Source organism: Nyctibius grandis, chromosome 19 (assembly GCF_013368605.1).
Source record: "Nyctibius grandis isolate bNycGra1 chromosome 19, bNycGra1.pri, whole genome shotgun sequence".
Lineage (NCBI taxonomy): Eukaryota > Metazoa > Chordata > Aves > Nyctibiiformes > Nyctibiidae > Nyctibius > Nyctibius grandis.
The window spans coordinates 7,039,662-7,061,675 of record NC_090676.1 but is presented as its reverse complement, the minus strand read 5'-3'; the positions used below and the strand labels follow the sequence as shown (position 1 = coordinate 7,061,675).

The window sequence follows — 22,014 nt, the reverse complement described above, 5'->3', positions numbered from 1 at the left end:
ACATAGATACATTTTTAGGCAAGTTATTATTTTTTTCTGTCCTAAGTACATTGTTTTTTGCAAGGCAGCAGATGAAGAAGACAGAGCTCTCTCATTTCCCCTTTACCACCACCCCTCTCCCCTTCACTGACACTCCTTTGCTTTTGTCTGCCCCACTCCCACAGTCACACACCCCACATCACCTTTTAATCAGTGGGATCCCAGAACAAGTACCAAATGAAACCCTGTCTCCAGTGATACCCTGAACAACACTGAGCAGGAACTGTCCTGAGCCAAATATTAAGAATTAAACCATACAGTGTCATTGCTTTTTTCTTTGTGAAGGAGGGTAAGATTAACAGGAAACCTGAACAGAGATTACTAGACACAACATCCAGTTTGAGCTTGAAATTGTGAAAAAAAAGAAAGAAAAAAAAATCAAAGAGTAAACAGAGGAAGAAGCAGGGAGGTTTGGAGGTGTGCGCTCTTGTCTTGTGCTCAGCACTAACCTATAGTTAGGATAAGCCACCATTTTGCTGAGGCTGCAGAAGTGTTATTTACCCAGAGCACCGCTGTGAAGAAATTGCTCTGAAAACATTTTGGAGGACCCTTTCATTACCCTCCCTCCATGATCAGAAAGAGCCTCCTAAAGAAAACAGATGACTTGGGAGTTTACCAAAATGGTGTCCCCCAGTGCCTTCCCCTGCAGTGCTATCCCATCCCTGGCACCTCTGCACCCACAGGCACCACTCCCCTCCCTGATCTCTATGTAAATTTTGATCATGTAGGTTTGGTTTTTTTTTGTTTCTTTGGTTTTCGTCGTGTTTGGTTTTTTGTGTGTGTGTGGGGGGGGGGGGGGGGGGGGTTGTTTTGTTTTTTTTTTTTGGTCTCCACGTTTCTATGAATGGGACGACAGGAAAAAAAAAAACCTGCAAGTGCAACTGCTTGAATAGTTTTGAACACTGAAACGTCCAAGAAACTAAGTCCAGGTGCCCTCTACTGGCATTGGAGAGAAAGATGTGCTGGATACTGTGGGTGGGGAGGGGGGGCAGAGAGAGGAGGGAAGTGAGATTAAGCAATTGTAAAAGGAAACGGTGTCAATAAAGTGGGTATGGCCTGAAAACTATAATCACATAGCAAAGCTATTAAGCTGTTGGCAGGCTGGGTTGTTAGTGTAATGTACAGTACATGCCAAAAAGCATAATGCTGGTATGAAAGCAGTAACAAGCCAGGATGTTGAAACAACTTCTGTTTTGGGGGTGGGGAAGGGGGAGATAATGAAACTCTTTTTCATGTAAAGTAATGTCTGTACTTCTGATACAGAGGATAACTTTTTTTTTTTTAATTTTTGACTTTTAAATTTCATATTGGAAAAAAATAGTGAGGGAGGAAAACTTTTGATTATTTAGTAATTAATGTCTTTATTTTAAAGCTAAGAAAAGCCGTTGTGCAACAATGACATTACCACATGAATCTGGTCCTGGAAGAAATTATATCATGTGTGCTTATGGGAACTTAATCCATGAGGTCCCAGGAATGCCGGGATTGTATGTGTGTACATGCACGCACACACACTGACAAAACAGTTCATGGAAAATCTGTTTCAGACAGTCATTTTTGGACATAACAACTCATTCTTGCCCTGTTAGAAAAGCAGTATGTATGATTTTATTGGTACCACTGTGCTGACATTTAGTGCATTTGCAAGATCAAGAAGTACTGTGTAATATACAATCGTAGGGCTTGCAGATTTTACTGAGTTCAGTAATCTGCAGGATCTTATCAACTGCCTCAATAAAAGTTAGAGCAAACCTAACATTATTATAGACAAACAGATTAACTGCAGTAGAACAGCAGGGCTGTATAAGAAAAGAGAATTTAACAGAAATTCAAGGAGCAAACTTAGATAAACTGGTGGTTAAAAATATATGTAATTCTGGGAAAGTACTTTTCAATTCCTGTAATAACAGCAGCGACTTTTTTCAGATTTACTGAAAAGACCATGTCAAGAATGGGGAGTCACACAGCATTCACAAGACACAAAGGCGCTGGGGAAGTGAAGCCCCAAACAGGAGAGCTGGATGGAGATGGGACTCAGCTGCTGCATGAGGAAGCAACTTGGGGAAGTGACAATTTTGTCTGTTTTTCTGCCAGGAAAGCAAGGGAGGAGACTGCTCTGTACAGTCTGAATAGAACTGGATGGGATTGCGATTACTCACTGGAAGACTGATGTGATGATTGCAAATCTGTGTACGGTGTTCTTTTCCCCCTGCTATGTCCAGAATCAGTTTCAGAAACGTCATATTCTAAGTAATTCAGTAAGTAGCTGCAATATTTATCATACTAGGAGAGGATGAGAGCCACTCAAGATCTGCAGCATTGCAACTGTTCTGCACTCTGCGATTCTACTAAATTCAGTTTAGGTAATCCTGATGTATACCCCTTTACAGTAAAAGCAAGTCAATTTTTGACATTTAAATTATCCTAGCGCATGCTGAAACCTACCAGGAAAGGTGACAAGACCTTGTGTGAAATCAGGTTCATGCATTATACTTTTTTAAAAAACACATGTATTATGCATTTGTTAGACGGGAACTTGAGGTGAGGATCACATTGAGTTCTCAGTAACCACCACCAGATCAGCCACACAGTATCAGCCTATGAAAAGCTTAAAAACTTGGTCACCTTTCTGACACAAAAATAAATAAATACAAAAATTCTCCTGCCAGCCAGTTAGCTTAGGGTCTCATTCTGTATGAAACACATGTTGATATTTGATTACTCCCTTTAATAGTGTCCATCTGTGGAAAGGGCTGCAGTGCTAATACACATGCATGAAAGCAGTAATCTTATTTTCAATACCAAGCATTGTTTTATCTGCTTCATCTTTAATATATCAGTGCTGAGAACAGGTTGTACATATGGCTCTGCAGCAGCTTGTTTGCAGTCCATTTCATTGTGAACACCTCCCTTTTCCCACCTTCCCTTTTCCACCTGAGCTGATTCTTTATACAGTGCAGCAACATTAGCTTTTATATAGTGTTCATCATCTGGTTCAAGCCTAAACCTCCTCGTGGGCCGGATATTAAATCATAAACAGCTCAGGACTAGTTCTGATAATGAAAGTTAAATATCCCACCAAATGCAACAGGAAAAAGAAAGAAAAAGAAACAGTCTATCTTGCCTAATTGTGGACATATCTCACTTGAACAACAACCACATGTGAATCAGGGCTATGGTGAGGCTGGAATGTGTCCCCTGGAGACAGTTACCAAACCCGCCTTGTGGAGAAATATCTCAGGTGGGAGATATTCACTGGGAAAAGTGGAATGAAACAAATATGTAGCTATCTTTTTACATGGTCTTTGCATACTATTCTGGGAGGAGCCTGGCTTGTCTCTGTATGGTTCAGGATCCCACATTCTGTGAGCTCCCATGAGCAGCAGAGGATAAGCAAGCCCCACAGCCCCATTTTTGCCCCATTGTGAGAGGCGTGTGTAAAACCTCCATCTGCCTCACCTTGCACTTCGAGGAGGCTGTGAGGAAAACAGCCATCAACAGGGAAAGGCCCTAAGGGGCAACCTGCGTTGCTCTCACTGCACCACAGGCTCCCCTTCTCTGTTGGGCAGTATTTCAGCGCTTTCTGTATCTCTGGCTTTAATGTAAGGAAGCCAAATTACACCTATGAAGTACAAATAAGTGTAGAAACAATAATGCATTATCTTACTGGAGGTGTCTATTTTGAAGGTAGACATTGCAATAACTTGCAAAAACCAATCTTTCCAGCCAGAGAAGAATTTTTTTTTCCCTCTATAGAGAGTTAAGAGCAAGATTCAAGTTCAGACTAACAACTGGAATAAAGATCTCACTTTAAATATCTGAGGTGTTTGTTAGTGGTAACGACTGGATTATTCACATTAGTTTTAAATCTCATCTCAGATTGCAAACTGACATCTTTCAGAAGTACTTCAATACTTCATGTGCTCTTGTTGGTAGGGCAGAGATCAACTAAATGTATTAAGAGGAAGTCAGATATATAAAAAAAACCAGTACTTAGATAAATGCAATCAATGCATGGAGTCTGACAACAAGTTTTTGATCCTGAAAACAAAAAGTACTCCTCAGAAACAGATAGTAAATTGTCCCCAAACTTACAAATCTAGTTCCAAACTAACATCATATTTTTCAACTTTTATAGGAACTAACACTACAGTCTCATGAAAAGTCAACTTGGGGGACCAAATTCAAAATAAATGAGAAGGCTGAAAGCATGTAATGATGTCACTTTGGGGTGACCTTTACACTATCTCCCTGCCAAAGAATCAGCACTCATAAAAGGTTAAGTTCTTTGAGAAGTTACAAGCCGAATACCCCAAAACTGAAGCACGCATAATCGTTAGTCACTTAGGGAATTCTTGGCAAATGTGTGTACATAAGAACAAAGATACATTTGTGAACAAAAAGCTTAAGGAACACTTTCTGCAAACCCCTAAGTACTATTTCCATCCTAGAATATAGACATTTACAAGTAATTCTGCCAGTAACCAGTAGTAATTTTAGTACAATGTTTGTTTCCAAGTACTTGAAAGCACCTACTCTTGTGTAATGGACTAGGAATAGTAACTACCATCTTTACCCTGTCTACAGCAATTACTTTTTCTTTTTTTCCTTGAAGCTAGAAAAATAAGGCACAGACTTGATGGAAAGAGAGTAAATTTTTCTAAGTTCTTCCACTTTCTGCATATGCTTTAGTTTCAGTTTTCTCCAAGCTAGAACAATATGCTTTACAGGAGACAAGATGATGAATGCTTAATTTTGGGTTTAGTTAAAACAAACAACTTTCTCTAAAAGCACCCGCTTTGTTTCAAAGTGGCATTTGTTAAAAGCTTCAGTGTCCGTATTATATTACATCACTGCAGGTCAGCTATCATGACTGACATGGTGACATGGGACAATGAAAGAAGGCATATTTGCCTTAACCCTCACCATGCCGCATCTCCTGTATGTTCTGAACACACCACAGACTTCAGGTTCCTTTTGCACTGTTTCTACATCTCTTTGCAACAATCAAGACAGACTACAAACTTACAATATGTAGAGATTTTTGCTTGTGGAGAAAGAAAAAAACACAAACCAACCCCCTAAGATTAACCCAATAAAAACAGATTAAAAAAGTATTTACTATAGAGCACACACCAAGAAACAGTATTTCATGCTGCCTGGCACAGGCAGGCTTTCTGATGGTGACATGCCAAAACCCACCATCATTCTCTCACATCAAGATACTCAATATAAGCCCTGCTCCAGTCTCTAAGTGAGGCTTTAAAGTGACATATCCCTTACTTAGAAAACACCAGCACATTTTACAGGGAAAGGCAACTGTAAAAAATAAGATTGTTATATCTATGATGAATGTTGCTATGTGCTTCTGGGGTTCAGTAAATTTACATTTTAGCATTGCCATTCACCTTTAAATAAAAATTGATGGAAGTCAAAGTTGTTTATGTTTTCAGGGTTGCATTTTGGTGGCTAAGTCCACATTTAGGCTTCTAACAGAAAGGCAGGAGAGCACATCACTTCACTGGCTTACAGGTGTGCAACACTTCTAAAAGGTCAGTTTTTAATGAGGGCTTGAGCTAACACATTGCAACAGCACTTCCAGAAAAATCACACCACAAACTCCAGAGAAGGCTAAACCCAGAAAAGCTTATCAAGGCCTGGTGTCTCCTTGGGAGGCCACAAATGGACTCCACGTGAAAGGCTGAGCACATACTGCAGATTGAAAAGACAACAAAACAATCCCACACTGGCCTGTCTGCCTGAGGGATGGTTTGGTAACGCACAGCTCCTACCTGGTCCTGTCCGAACCCAGCCTTTCTTCTAGCAGCTAATGTGCTAGCTCTGTCTTCCTTCCCAATCCCTTTCAAAGGAGCTTAAACCTTCTCAGCAACTCATATATGAAAACCAATTGGGCTGACTCACCCCACTGCAGTAATTAACCCTTGCTAGGTCTCTGTGGGACCTGCAGACCCCACTGCAACAGCAGGTTGATGGAGACAAAAACCTAGTTTTTACTCGGCAGTTTTACTGGCAGGATTGTGTGGAGGCAAGAGGGTGGGAGAAGAGAGGCAAAAATTATTTTTAAATACAGTCACAACATCGACAAAAGCCTTAGCGTGGATTTAGTCACACTGGAATTAAATTTGTGTAGCTCATGTCTCTGGCAGGGGTGCTCTGCTAGCACAGTTGCAAGCACTTAGCTGCAATCACCAAAATACTTCTCATGTGCACCATTAGTGGGTTCTCTGGCTACAGGGAATTGTTTCTATAACATCTAAGACCAGGTTCTTCTGCATGATTGGGGATTTGACTCTAGATACAGCCATTTCGTGTCAATAAATAGGTGCTAATAAAGTTATCTCGTCTTGATTACTGAATTCGATGAAGGATGCTTGCTAAGTTGTGCTGCAGACATTTGAGAGGTTACTGTCTCCACCTACTTGCTCTCCTATTCTTCTGGCAGCTGAGCAAGAGAATATCTTTCAGTCATCTCAGGTCACCCCCAGGGATTTTAGTTTACAGAGATAAATACTCAAGGCTGTGAAATACTTTAGCTGAAGAGCTAGCATGGGTTTACTTCTGCAATTCTCCTATAGTACTTTCAGCGAGAATCACCAGGCTTTAGGAACTCACCAGGTATCTATTTATCTAGATGTTTACATGAACCTGATCCCCTCAGCAACGAAGCATGATGTGCACTCATACATAACATGGTATCACCTCCAGAGTGGTGGCAACAAGAACTTATGTTCATATATTTACTAGAAATAGCATAAGCTATGCAGAGATAGGAATTTATGGTTTCCTATACAGAGGCTGAGCAAGAAGGCTTTGAGAAGGAACAGATATGGGATCAGAAGCAGGCAGCAGGACATCTGCAAGCTAAACTCTTGCTGTTCCTACAAGCCTTACATTGTAGCAGGGATTACAGTGCTGCCCACTGCCCTGTTAACCCACGCTCCCTCCCAACCCACACAGGGGGAGGCTGAAGCCAGCTGCTGGCAAAATCTCACGCTTTCTTCCAAACCCTCTGTTTGTGCCCTTGGAGGGAGACGTTCCCTGAATGCAGCACTGTATGACAACCTGCCTGCAGAGGAATCATGACAGCAGTGTTTTGATTTGGGCCTTCTAAAGTGACTGAGTGATAGGAAGATTTTTCAGTTCTTCCAGACAGACACATATGTTCTTATCTCTATCAGTCTTTTGCTTATCAGGGGTTATATAATCTATTTGTGTAGGAACAGGGCATTTGATAATTATATGCTTTTCCAATACTGTAAATCAGTGGTTGAAAAAAAAGAAAAAGAAAAAAGAATAAAAATTGCTTCAGAGGCAAGCTCAATTTTACAAGCAGATTTTTCACAAGCAATTCTTTTCCTCCACTTATGACAGCTACTGCCAGTGTTCACAAGCTGCAAAGAGAAAGCTTCCTGTGCTGACAGTGCCTCAGCATACTGGTTTCTTCAATCTCATTTACTCAAATAATACAATTTCAGTTTATATCAACTAAGAATCTATTTTTCCAATTGACTAGAAACTGCTGACAGAAAAGTGGAAACTCTGCAACTTAATCCTTGCTTCCCTTATGTTTTCCAAACAACTCTAATGAAGTAATCACAAATATCCTTAAAATTTGCGAAGTACTGCAACAAAGATGAGTCTGCAAAATTCTAATCATACTTTAAATATCCTGCAGATTGTGTCCAGGGCCTGTCTTTATCGTTCCCCATGTGTTGGGATAATCATAAAGGACCTTACTCCTACTCTGTGTAAAGGTAGGTGAAGGGGTAGTGTCGAATGCCGCATCACCTGCTTACAGTGGGATGTGATAAAGAAGGAATTTGGACTTTGTACCTTTCCGGTTTAAAGTCAAATCGCTAATGCTTCCTGTGCAGGAGGCTGTTGTCCTATGCAGTTCAGTAGGTGACAGATTTAATAGGAAATGATTAAATAAAAGCAAAGTGTGTTGATAAGGGTTTTATTCTTCTTCAAGGCTTTTGATAATGTTTTCAGAAAATAATACAATCTTTAAGGAATTTATATGCATCTTCAGCCTCTGTCAAGGCTGCTGCAGAATTTCCTGTTTTTGTGTTCTCAGAACTGCTAAACTGCTGAAGTTGCCAGTAAAGACCTGGGTGTGTTATCCAGAAGAGGTGGAGTCTGTAGCAAATCCAGATTCTTCACAGATATTCTCAAACGAGTATACTGAAGTTAGAGCTATTCCATCTCTAACCTCACAAATGGAGTCAGTTCCCACAGCCACAACTCATCTGTGCACTAACCCTTTCTGTTTATCTTCTGTCATGCTATCTATCTCTTCTGTGTATGAAACTATGGATTTTGTCACCTAAGTTGCCTCAAAGTCAGCTGTAAACATTTACATATAAAAAGGTATTAAGGTAGTCTTAAAACATGTCCTAAGCCCTGGGTGCAGAGCTAGCAATGTGAAACACACAAACCCTGGAAGCAGCTTTGTTACTCCCTTATATGTCAGATCCTGGTCTCAGTGTGAGCAGGCCCACCCTTCATCTCCTAAAGCGAAGAATCTCATACTTACAAGGGGCAAGATCCTAATCAGATTCCCAACTGGAAAGCTGCTCCAGCTTAACACCAGGCTGAGGGTAGATACAGGTCTGGCACGGTCAACAGGGAGAAAGTCTGTGCTTTCTAGATACTCTCAGAGGTGTTTATCACTTTGCAAACCTCCCTGGGAATGCAAATACAGCTTGATTGATGGATGCACACAATTCAACAGAACAAACGCTTTCAGCAGGCAGGTGGCCCAACAGGAACCTCTGGATCCTATTATACAGGAACAAGAGTGTAATTATGCTATTTTTCAGGCATATATTCTGTAGGAGCTGGGACCTGCAGAAACTCCTCAGCAAGAGCGGCAGGCGGAGGGGGCCGAGGGAGCCAGAGAGCATGTGGACCAGGTTGTGAGGCACCGAGGTGTGGTGCCTGCCCACACAAACAGCCAGCACTGCTCTGGCACCAGGCTTTAAAGCAACACTTCAGCTCCCACAGGTCGCACGCAGGGAGGTCTCTTTCTTTCTGCAACCCACCAAGCTATTCCTTATACTTTGTGGCCATTTTGCAGCAGCCAACAGGCCCTGTCCCAGCACTCTCACCAGAGCAGAGCCAAACGGGGTCACAGCAGCCATCACAAACCCACTGTCCCCAAGCACAGACACGGGCCAGGCCCATTCCTCAGCACTGCCTCAGTTTCCCTCCACCCCCTAAAATGCAGAGGGAAGTGTGACAGCTCTGCCAGTCCCCCTCCCCACCCTAGGGACAGGGACAGGTGACTACAAGCCAGGTGGTCGGCTGGACATGGAGACAGGTCTGGTCACAGAGATGGGCCTGGTCACGGAGATGGGCCTCGCCATGGACATGGGCCTCACCATAGAGACAGCCCCAGTCATGGAGACAGGCCTGGCCATAGAGACGGGCCTGGCCAGGCCTCGCTGCAGCCGCCCTGGCCATGGATTCCGACGCAGCCCCCTCAGGGACACACCCTCCGAGACACACACAAGACAACAAGCAGAGCGGGCAGGCTGAAAAACCACCAGGCTTTTGGGGTTTTATTTTTTAGGCAAGGGTCTGTAGACAATGCTTACACCAAATAAATAATAGCTGCTAAAGAGCAATTACCTGTTTTTTGTGTGCTGGTAATTAGCTGCTGGTTATGCGCAGAATTAACAGGCGGACTGTTTAATACCGGAAATCACTTTGTTCCACTCAGGCTGCACGTTGTAAGAGTCAGCACAGGGCAGTTTTGCCAGGAGTTATCTATAAAAACCTTCTTGAAGTGCAATGTAGTTAAACATCTGGACAGCTTCCAGAGAAGAACAATTGAGCTCAGATATACTTTCATGGGTGATAATCTGCTTTCAGGTTACGAAAACCTGCGGCACCCAACCTGCTGCGAAGCTGCTCGCTTCCCCGTGCTGCCATGGCGAGCTCGGCTCACTGCGGGCTCATCCTGGGGACAGCGGGACACCTGCAGCAGAGCCCTGAACCCCACCAGGAATGTGGTCTTTTACGGAGCAGGGGGGAACAAACATCTGTCCGTTGGAGGGAAGCATTTCTTTCACAAAAAGTAGCAATTTTAATCAATTCCCTGGGATTTTTGTATTTATGAGATGCATTAGCTTCTTAAAATTCTCTCAAAATGCCTGCATGAAACACACCTTAAGATCCTTGAAGCAGTCTGATCTGCTTCAGCTCCCCTCAAAAGATCCTGTGCATAAAACCAGAGCTTATTTGTTGACAACAGTGTCTAAATGCAATGTATTGCTTTGGCTGCTCTTTGTCTTCCATTGCAGCTTCTTCCAAAGCTTTGATTTCCAAATGAGTTGTTAAGCTTTACCGGGCCTGAGCATAAAAGCTGTACTTTTATGTTTCTTAAATGGCATGTGGAATGCGGAAACTCAGCTTAACTGTGGATGCACCTCCTAAGATCTTTCTGCCTCTTGGGGCTCCATGTGTTGCTGCTTTATGAGAAGGCTGACTTGCTTCTTCAAAGCTTGTGTTGTTCCTGTTATCAGAGAGGAATGAAACAAAACAGGGAGTTTCTACGTGGGAGGCAGTGCCAACACTAACCGTTATTTCATCTGCAATAATAGCTCAGTGGCATAAGGGGCATCCACAGCCAAACTTACTGTTTTTCTTGTTTTTCTGCCAAGAGGATTTCCTGATTCCTGAAATTAGCCCCATTGCCAAGTGATACCGTCAAATCACATGGTCAGCAGTCCTAATTGCCTCAGGAATACAGAATTCAATCACTGCAGACGTGTTCCTAAAGCACGGACTAAAGAAGAGTTGTTCTCTTCCACAGAAGGCCTGACCTATCCATAATATAATATTAGTATCTGTCTATAATATAATAATATATAGATACAGTCTATAATATAATTAATTAGCCAGAGCATAATTTTATTTGAAAATTGCTTAAATACTATTCTAATACAGAGGCAATTACAGCAGTATGAAGTCACTAAATAGCATGATAGCTTATTCCTCTTCTCTGATAATACTCACTACGCTGACATCTGGTACTTTCATACCAGCATGTAATCATGGTGGTTGTCTCACTGTATGTAGCTTTATTATGCATTGACTTAATTAAAGCTGTATACTCTTGTAGTGTAGAGAAAGCCTAACACTGTTTTGTGGAGCAAAGGTGGATACAACAAGCCCAATCCTTCTCTCATTCTACCATAAATGGAGATGCACAGAAGTTACCGATCCTACACAGATGTAGAAGTAGGTCATTGCGAATCAGGTTTGAAATCTGTAAGCAGTGACTCTTGGTTGATATCACTTTATATGGCATCAAAGGCCCATTGTGCTAGGGAGAACAGAAAGTACTATTATAACTCAAGGACCTTTTGTCTGTGCTTTCTGCACGTAGAACCACTGGCAAGTTTTGGTTGTCCACCACAAGTCCACAGATTTGCAGAGGCCAATGAAAAAATACCACCCACCTACAATGGCTCCTATGGCAAAAGCAAGGCTCTCTTACCTCTGTCTTTTATGGCTAAGTTAGAAAAGTAATTCTGCAGATTTTACAGAATTCTCACTTAATTTCCAGTTGTAATCTTTACTGAAATAAAGAATGACAGCTAGTAACTTCACAAGAAGGGTTTTTATGTGTTGATTTATGCCTTAATGTCATATCAATCATCAGAAAACAAGGATGTAAATAACAGACTTTGTTTTAAGATCAAAGCAGCAAATAATTTTTTTTTAAAGGATAAGTATTTGTTTATTTAATCATAAGGAGGTCAAAATATACAGTACTTTAACATTCAGATGCTAGTATGAATTAAAATGTCAGGCCCACAGTTCCCTGTGCAGGTTAGCCCAGGGCTGAAAAAAACACAGAAATCTTAATTTTCTGTAAAATTTATTAGCTACAGTTATTACAGGAATCTTGTGAAACAGGGAGGTGCCTAGATTTTGGGTTTTATTAGGATTAATTACAAATATGGATATAAACAAATATCTGATGAAACAACTAAGTTTCCTACCATCTGAGAAACATGACTAAGGGGGCTGCAGGGACAGCGGTGGTGCGAGGGCTGCGGCGGGGGCACGGGGCCCCCTCGTGTTCCTATTAGAACCTCACATAGGTTTTAATTTGTTATCCCACCTCACCAAGACAAGAGAGAAGTTGTCTCAATCATGTAAAGCCTTTGCATTTTAGCGTTTTAATTTACATTAATAACCAATATGAAGCATAACTTTATAACAACTGATTCTATTATACTGCAGACTTTTTGCTAATTTCAGCTCTATTGAAAACCACAAAAGGTGACTTGGTTGTTTTTACATTTAAGTCTAACATTTATCAAAGGAGATTTTTTTTTTCCTGGCTGCTTTAAAGCTCTCTAAAGCTGAGGATTTGTTGCTCATGCTTTGCTGCACAAACTGCATTCCTTTGTCACATGCATTTTTTTCTGCCATTTATTTAATTCACTGCCACTTTCTTACCTTACATACTCTACCCTCCATAGACTTAAAATCATCCATATGACCTTTCTTTAAATATACTACACATTGCTTGATGATCTTTAGAGTTGCTTTCTAACATCTAACGAACAAACCCTGTAAATGATATACCTTAAATGATACACCAGTGTTTTCTTTAGCCTCAGGCATTTGATGACAGCCATGTAAAGGAAAATAATGAGTCATCTGCAAGGGAGCTTACGGAGAGCTGCTGGTCCTTCAGCAGCCACATGTATTCATTACTTCGATTTCCCAGCAGGTAGGATCGACACTGGATCTGTTTGCACTTCCGCATCAGACATCCTTTTGGAGCCCTGTGGAATAAGATGTAGAAATTTATAAACATTTTCAAATATTTCAGAATAGTTAAGGCTGGGATTATGTGTTAGATCTTTGCTAGCAAATATTTTGCGCTCATTTCACCTCTCTGCTTTCCTTAATTTGCCTTTTATTTAATATGCATAAGTATATGAGCGCCATCTGCATGATGACAACCCCAGAAAGCTATTGCCTGTGACTTTGCCTAAATGTGTTGGTTATTTTAATATCATTTTCCCAGTCAGCATGGAAAACAGTTGTCTTTAAAAAGTGGAGTAACGTACCAGAGACATGTTGCTGTGTACTTGCAGTATTGTCGTTTTGGCATAACTTTCTCTAAAATTTCCCTGGCCTAAACGGTTCACTGAAACCACGCTAAGAGTCCTTCAAGCATGATTAATAGTGTATTATAGCCAGCCTTGGTCTGCTCTAAGTTAAAGGAACATTAAATACTTTCATGCATGATAGGTATTTGACAATGCTAGAGTGATAAAGCTTTTTTACACTACAAATATAATTCTGGTTTTGGAACCAGTTCAAGACACTAATCCAGCTTAGATGAAGGAAATGCATAGATCTAGCTATACCAACTAAATTTTGGACCCGTAATTGATAAAAACTTGGCTTTAGTTTAAGATGCCTTGACCTAATTCTACGGGTCTTGAAACCATCAAAACTTCAGAACATGACAGCAAAAAGGATCCACAAACACTGTTTCAGAGGTCACTGTTAACATCAGGTAGGATGCCAGTCCTGTTTGTAGCCAGATGCCTAAACCATTACACGCTAAACAGAAAACCAGCATGACAAAGATAAAGGTGACTGCTGAGTGCTTTCCCTACAATAGGAACTGTGCAAAATCATATGTGAATTGTCCTTTCACACAGTACGTTTCACAGTGGAAACCTGACTCATCACTTCAGGTCACCATAGGACTATTCTGTGTCAGACCAGGAGTGAAAGATCTCAACTTCCTCATCCCTTTCAGGGAAGTTAAAACAGTGGGTTTTTATACAGATTAGACTCCACCTCACTGATACTCTTTTAACTTTTCACCTTTGAAAATCTAAGTGTAAAAAAGAGCAGCCAAAAATCACAATGGACTAAAAGAATCTTACACTATCTGTAATCTTGTGTGGCTCAACTGGCTGCAACGATTTTGCTTCTGCTTACACCAATGTTGAGTTTGGAAGACGCTTTAGAACAGAATAATTTTTATTGGCCACTTATATGTAGCAGCAAATGGAAGACAAAAAAACCCCAATGTAATAGGTTCTAATACGTATCAAACAATACCAAAAAGCTAGTCATTCCAAATTTATCCAGCAACCCTAGAAACCTACACATCGGTTAAAAGATTTCCCACACTACAAGTGTAATGGAGTCTGTCAACTGTAGCTGTTCCTGTCTGATGCATGAAGATATTAAGCCATTTCTAGACTGATTTAGGGAACAAGATGATGCCATTTGCCATTCTTCCTATAAATGGGTGGAGGGAGGAGTAGAAGAGGGGGAGCTCATTTGAGATAATCTCCATTTTGACTCATTTAGCACATTTGCAGAAGTGTCATATGCTATTTGCTTACACTGCAGTCTCCCTGCTGCACCCATTTTCAAGGTGGTTGCTGATTAAAGCAGGAAGCTTTGAGGGAGACTGGCTGATGATTCTTGTTAAACTGGAATTTCCAAGCCAGTCTGAAATAAAGAACTTTGTTCCTGCCCTTTTAACGGACAAATTCCAGCTCTGCCCTCAGATTCAGAAGCACAGGTACCACACCAGCTCATGTCTTGCTCTCAGTTACTTTGCATAAGCCCTTTCAGTGCAGTGGAAGTTGCCTGCATTTGAGACAGCTAAGCTGGAACATATTATTTTGGACAGAGCACTTTAAAGTGCACACACAGGAATGTCATGATATTGGAGTATATATTTTTTTCCAGCTTGTGCTCAGGAGAAGTTTGTATCAGTATACCAGATACTCTGATCAGAACAGGTCAGAATAGTTTCCACATGCTAAGCACTCCCAGTTTCTGACAACTTAAGTATTAGTTATTCCAGCTCAGAAAACAGTGTCATTAATCTTTTTTTTTTCTTTTTCTTTCTAATCTAATCTTTCTAAGACTCACTAAATACCTTTGCATTTTATATAGCTTATAAATAAATCTCTTTGCCCATAGGAACAACCACTGGACCTTATCGTCTGTGCTAAAACCAAGCAGCTGGGCCGCAACACTGTTTGCTTGCAAAAGTGGCTCCATTCATATCAAAAGTTTCAGCATTTGTTAGCCCAGCTGGGAGCAAATGTTTGAACTGAAGCGTTCTCATCTGCTGCATTCCTGCACTATGACATCCTCTTACTCTGTGCCCTTTCCCAGAGGAATCGAGAGATTCAGGAGACAGTGGTGTTAAAATAGCTGCTATTTTTATAGCGCACCAGAATTTAGGAGGAGCTTGGTGGGCACAGGTTATGTGATCAAGTAAAGTCTGCTGGATCCCCTGTTAAATATCTCCTGCTTCCATTTTAACAGCATAAAGCTTAATATTTCTGCTGAGCTGTTACCAGATACTTGAGCTGTTATCTTGAAATGAAAATTCTGGCATTGGTTAGTGTGTGATCTAATACTTTTAGATTAATGATTACACCTTCCTGGGACTTAGTATGATCACTTAGGAGATGTGTAGATTATTTTTTAGAAGCATTGCAAAACTAGGTTTCTTAGGTGTGGGTAATCTTCTTGGGGATATTCAGAAAGAGGTAGTCATTTTCTGCAAGATATTTTCCATACACAGACCTCATTGTTGTGGTTTTTTTTTTCCCCTCACAGTCCAAAAGCACAATAAACTGACCAGCTATACTGTTTTGTTTTGTTTGTTTTGATTTGTTTTTTTTTTTTTTTTAGTGCCATCTTCTGTTAAGAGAGGGAAGCTGTAGGAATACTATTGGCCTCTATAATTGCAACAGAAGATAAGGGACTATATAGACAAACTGTCTGGCATACTACTCGAGCAAGCAAAAATATCTCACAGAACATTTCTACTTCCTCTACATTAATTCTACATTTTTTTTCCCCAAATGGTCTTTTTACCTCTCTACAATCTCCTCTCTTGATCAAAAAGCTTTTTCTTGCCCTTTGAATCAGAGACACCTTTCCTGCCTCTTGCGTGAACTTGCACTTGAAAGCATGTTTCTTCACTAACCTGCACTTCCTTGTATCTCCCTTTCTGGAATAATTCTAAATTTGTATCTATTGATAAACTCTATGAAAGATTTTTGGATACAGCTTGGATGAATGACACCATACAAAATAAAGTGCAATTGTCAACAGACAAACCCTTTCTCACACAGTAGCTACAGTGAGAATTTTGACAAAGGAGGCTGTCAGTGCTTAATTTCAACAAATCTCCAGACCAGAGAAAGAAATCTCAAGTATCTCCAGAAACAATAGAGGTTGTTAACATGTGCCCCATTTCTAGATAACCTATGCCAGAAAAATGTGTCTGTCTCCCTCCCCTCCAGCTGATGTAAGAGATCTGTTACCATCATCTAAGTGGTTTAAGTAACAGAAGTCCTGATTTCACTGCTGGGGCGAGGTTGCTAACACCCAGAGCAGGATACGACACCTACACATCATGCCTGTGAGTATGGATCAGATGTGACACACATGCAACGACGTTGTGCACAATGGAAATTTCATACAGAATTCAGAGGCAAAGGGGATGAGGAAAGAAAAGTGCACATGAGCATGCATGTGTTTGATAACTTCAATCAGCCAGTATAACCCACAGATACGTACCAAACTATACCCTAGCTTTTTCACATTATGCTAAGCAAAAAGATTGCTTCTCTTGACTTCACTGGGAGCCAAGATGAGTGGAAGCCAATGCAAGTCGGTAGTTATTCCAGGTGAGCTCCAAGACTTCCTCGCTCCACTGAAACTACAGGAAAATCCCACTGATTCATTTCAGGCCAGGATTTTACTGGAGCAGAATGGGGTGAAACAGAAAGCAGAAGTGGCTGAACTGTTGCTAATCAATATTGCAGACAGTTATTTTTCTTTTGTTCTTAATTCCCCTTCTAATGTGTAATTATTTTGGTGATGCAAATTGCCCTCTGTAGGATACAAAGTAATTCTGTGAAATGTGTGCAAATTAAACACTTCTTATGATGTGGAAAAACATCTGCCTCTGGTTGAGTCATACTGGTCTGCATGGCAGCTTAACTTTATAACCCAGTGTCCTAACAAGGCTAATTTTCAAATTTCAATCTATATTGCTCGACTTTTCTTCTTTCAGGCGTGGAGTATTGCCTAGCTGTCTTTTTCTTTCCTGACAGCCTTAGAAGCAGGGTAGGGAAGATGAAGAAAAGCCTCTCAGGGGACCAGATTCACTAGTAATCATTGCAGGTAACAGTCAAATCTGTTTAGGTTCTTTACATCACTTGAAATTTGTGATGAAGCTTGGTTTACATACAAGGTTTCCAAAAGATGCTAAGAATGACCCTGTAGCTCTGTGGGCCCATTGCTGTTGTGACAGTGTGAGGAAAGAGGAACCAACTGCAACCTTCCAGTTGATTTATAAAAACCAATGGAAATCTGCCCTCTTGCAGAGGCTTGAGAGGCAGTCCCAGGTCTAACTTGTGCTTTTGTTTCTAAATTGGCCCCTAAATATGGACAAGGGAAAAAAGAAAATTTTCCATCTATTTAACGTTCCAAGGAGCCACTAGCTGCATCAGAAACACCAAGCCTTATAGAAACCCAGACTTTTAGTACGCTGAATTCTTTCATTTCTACATTTCAGGTTTCAGTGAAGGGGGCAAAGCAAATTTAAGGTAAGATTTAACATAATAAAACAGGAATAAAAAATACCATGTGTATTATTTTTTTGTGTGCTTTAACTAGTCTAGAACTGTTTGCTAACAGGAGGATTGCTAACATTGCTATCTTGTGACCCCTGTGCTGGTTCCCACCCACCCAGTGGTCTACCTTGATTTCTTCCTTGCAGGGATGTCCCAGGTGCTCTGAAGCAGCAGCTGAACCACCATCATGGCAGGCAGGTTACTCTGGTAAACCAGCACCACCTCCACTTTTCCTTAATAAACACACTGTAATTTGTAGGTGGTTCAGTACCTGCTACAGGAATAGTTGAGTCATCCTGGTAGCCAAGGCATGAACCTCTAAAACCAGGGTGTGGGAACAATTATAGCTCTCCCATAGTAAACAGTACCTGCCTGTGAATCAGTACCCTGAGGCCCCAGTTTTCTCGCGTTTGCGCAAAAAACTTCTGCTGTTTGACCTTAGTCCTGCAAGCTGCTTGTGAAGGGGCACTCCGTGGGAGCACACATCTCGCATGGTTAACAGCTTGCGGGCTGGGTGCTTAAATCAGCTGAAAAGTGACTAAAAAGATAAGATGAAGTTAACGTACAAGGCCCTTAAAAAACCCTCCGAGTGACTGCCTCTTCTCTGTCTTCTTGAAGGAGGGTTCCTTTGAAGCGTCTCCTCCGTTCTGGATGGAGTCGGTCTCGGCTGCTTGCTGCTCCCTGGAGTCTGGCTGCTCCCTGGTTTCCTGCTTGCTGACTTTCTGCTTGCTCAGCTCCACTGTAGACTTCTTGTCTTTTGAAGTCTCTTTGCTTTTTTGGCCCACAGGTTCACTTTCAGCTGGGGCAACCGGCCTCTCTGTGGAGTTTAATGTCTAAAGCAGTTTCAAACAATGGTTATTTTTAGTGTGAAAAGTAAACATTTTGGAAAGTGATCCATAAATATATTAAAAAATGAAAGGCCACCTGGCAGGGAGAAATCCTGCTGTCCAACAGGTTTTCATTTACAGAGTTCGGGATGAACTCCTGCAGCCTTGATTAAGGGAAGGACTCCCAGGGAGCCGATAGAATTACTTACATGAGCAAAGACTGCAAGATCAAACCCTGCATAAGCTTGCTTTATTTACGTATATGTCTATGCTGAAGCTGTTTTAGGAGGCAGAGAACATGCATGGAAAGATGCAGAGTCACAAGCATGCACTGGCAAGTGAGACTCCCCCGGCTTTTGCATCCCAGGCTGTGGGAGCACACAAAAAGCGCAAGGGAAAGATTTGGGAGGGAAAAGAAGTAAATGACACCATAAAGCAAAGGATAAAAACAACTCTGCTATAAAACTGCAACACTCCACCAAAAAAATTAACATAGAGTTTGGCTATGGAAGAAAATTATAGAAAATTTCACGTACAAGTGCAAAAGAAGAGATAGCAAATATTCCAAAGACAAACACAATGACAGAGCATCTATTTATAGCAAAGGAAAAGATTCTAAAACTCAGAGAAGTACGGGACATGTTTGAAGTTCACAGGAGAAAAATCAGATTTGGCAAACAAAGGGTAAGATGATGAAACTGTCACTGTCTGCAGAGTAGCAAATGACTACGTATGTTTTTGCTAGGATATCTGTTTGCAAGTGGGATTTTCTTTTTTCTTATGCAAAAAAAAATCATACTGCCTTATTTATTAACACAATAATTAAAATAGCACACAAATTTGCCATATTGAAAAGCTGGAAATCTTACACCTGCCCTCAGGGCACAGCCCAGAGCTTAATACCGTGTGATTTTTCCGACATCGTGGACTTTACCATTAGTCTTTAAATATTTGGTGTTCTTCTAAAGGTCTGGGATTATACACTTACATGACAAGCTTAGCTTTCATTAAAAACAAATACATTTTTAGACATCATGATTTCAGAGAAAAACCTGAAGGCAGAAACTCTAGAGAAACAGAATGCAAATACACCTCTCATATCTATTTAAAAAAAACCCCTCAAGCCACTCTAATTTTGGAGAAACAAGAATGAGAGGGGGTAGCAATGCTACCACTGGCCTTTTTCACTTGATTCACCTTTCTTCCCCACCTAATCTTAAAAAAACCCCACATTTAAATTATAGAACCTGCAACCATTTAATATATTCAGTCTTGACCAGTTAGCTTAAGTCCTCAACAAAATACGTGCTTGTATGTAACTATTTCCTTTTCCAAAGGAGAGACATATGTGGGTATATATTTGCTTACATCTGGATTTGTCAGCTTTTAGACTTAAAAAATACAGTCATGAAGCTGGTCTTTGCTCTAGTTCTGCAGGAGATACGTGAAGACAGCACATGAAATCTGGAGATGCAGGTGATCAGTAGCCCCATACACCACAGGCAGGCACCACCTCAGTGTCAATAGTTTATGAAAGCAAATTCAATAACCTCAGAGTGCAGGAGAACTGTTGTCTGGGGCTGCACGGACACCACACACTACCTGCATCGTGTTCACCTTGCTTGAGGAGACACGCCTGCTTGGATGCACTTCTGAGTGCCCAAGTGTGCAGGAGCTCTCCCAGCGCAAGGACGAACAGAACTTCATAAACCCAAATTTAATTCTGTCTCTCTCTTTCTGACTCTCTTTAACTATCAGATGGGAAGCTCTCAGTAGCTGAACCCACCGGTTAGTTTGACAAGATTCTTCTCACTCTTATATGTGCACATTCAAAATAACCACAGCACCCAAAATACAGCTATGAGACTGGGTATGTCCGAGCTCAAAGGTGCCAGAACAACTTCTAATGTTTATTAACACTCTGTGAAATCTGTGGGTTTATTCTGCAGGTGTAAAATTAGAGTCGAGTCTTCCTCCCCACACGTGTTTGATTGTGTGGGTGCCTCATGGTTACAGTATTGCAGCCAAATCCAAACTGGATGCAACAGGATTATTTCTGTGAGCAGGTTTGGGCCTTTGATGTTAGTCAAACAAAACACTGTAAAAAAAATATTCATAATACATTTTCCAGGCAAAATAAGAAAAAAAAAAAATCCAATCAGGTAATCTCTTTGAGGTGTTTCATATTAACCTTGAAAGGCAGGAAATTGGCATATTTTATATTGATGGGAGCAGCTCAGGAAATACAAAGTGAAGCCTACGAATAATGAAACATGTTAATGTTTCTTATTCTAAAGGGTGATCTGCACCTGACAGTTTGCTTTTACTCTCTCAACATTAACAGTGCCACTGAAAAAAAAAAAATAAAAGATTAACAGGATAGTATTTTCCCCCATCATGTTACAGGAGACCTTAATCCAAGGCTGCTTTTTAAGCACAAAAGGCAGACCCCTAAATTTCCGCAGGTTTTGGATCAGTGTTGTAATGCATTTCTGTAGCATACAGAATAGCAGTGATGAAAAGAGAAGAAGAAACACGCCATTCCAGAGATGCGATAGCATAATTTAAGGAGATCATTTCACAAAAAGTCTAAAAAAGGAGAAAGTCAACAGCAGATACAGCCTTCCTTGAGCTCTTCTGTGTAATAAAACTGCTAATTTACACCAGTGCAAGTGAGAGAAGAAAAGACCAGGAAGTTGATTTAAAAAAATAGAAGGAAACTGGCTGCTAACTAAAATAATAAATAGTAGATCCAGGGCACTAACTTTTACACACCCAGATCATTTCACAAAGCTGCTGTATGAAATAAGGAATAAATATCACATTACACGACCTTCTGTATTTGGGATGCTTTTAGGGAAACAATTCATAAAGATTAACCTTAGTATCATAGAACATCATCAAAATAGGAAGAGTGAAAAAATTTTACTATTAATTAAAAAAGGAAATAAAAAAGGAAATTCTCAAAGGTCAGTTTTCAATACAACTTCATTTTTGCTCTCAGGTTAAAGGAAACCCAATGTCTATACAGAGAACCTGTGTTTTGTCTCTCATTACTGAATGTAATTATTCTGGATATCTTGACTTGCAACAACAAGGATTTGACTCTCAGAAAATGTGACAGTGTTTGTATTTCTAAAGAAAATGTGATTTTTCTGAAGCATTTTTAAAGCCATAAAGAATATAACGTAAAGGTCACATCCAAAGTTTTGGTTTAGCTTTTATGAACACAGAATGAAAGAAACAAAAACAGAATAAGAATAAATATTTTCACGGCTTTTGTTAAATTGCAGTGAACGGTTTTCATTCTCACTTTAATTTCTCTTCCGTAGAATTTCCACCTGAGTGATCCTTTCCCCAGCAGACAAGTAAATCAACAAAGTAAAAATTATTCTAGATGTGTGTATTTAGTTTCACTGCCTAAGCCAAGGTACATGCAGGAAGTAAAATAATAGCAAGAG

General features: G+C 40.6%; 1 protein-coding gene across 1 annotated transcript in view; it reads right to left on the bottom strand.

The window, feature by feature from the left end:
- Positions 1-11,863: 11,863 nt before the first annotated feature.
- BCAS1 (brain enriched myelin associated protein 1) overlaps positions 11,864-22,014 on the bottom strand; it is a 48,731-nt gene continuing 38,580 nt past the window's right edge. Inside the window, exons 11-12 of the mRNA XM_068416257.1 lie at positions 18,293-18,559; positions 11,864-12,869 (exon numbers count right to left, since the gene is read on the bottom strand). Of these exons, the coding sequence (XP_068272358.1) occupies positions 12,795-12,869; positions 18,293-18,559 (342 nt within the window). The 3' untranslated portion in view covers positions 11,864-12,794. The remainder of the gene's footprint in view (positions 12,870-18,292; positions 18,560-22,014) is intronic.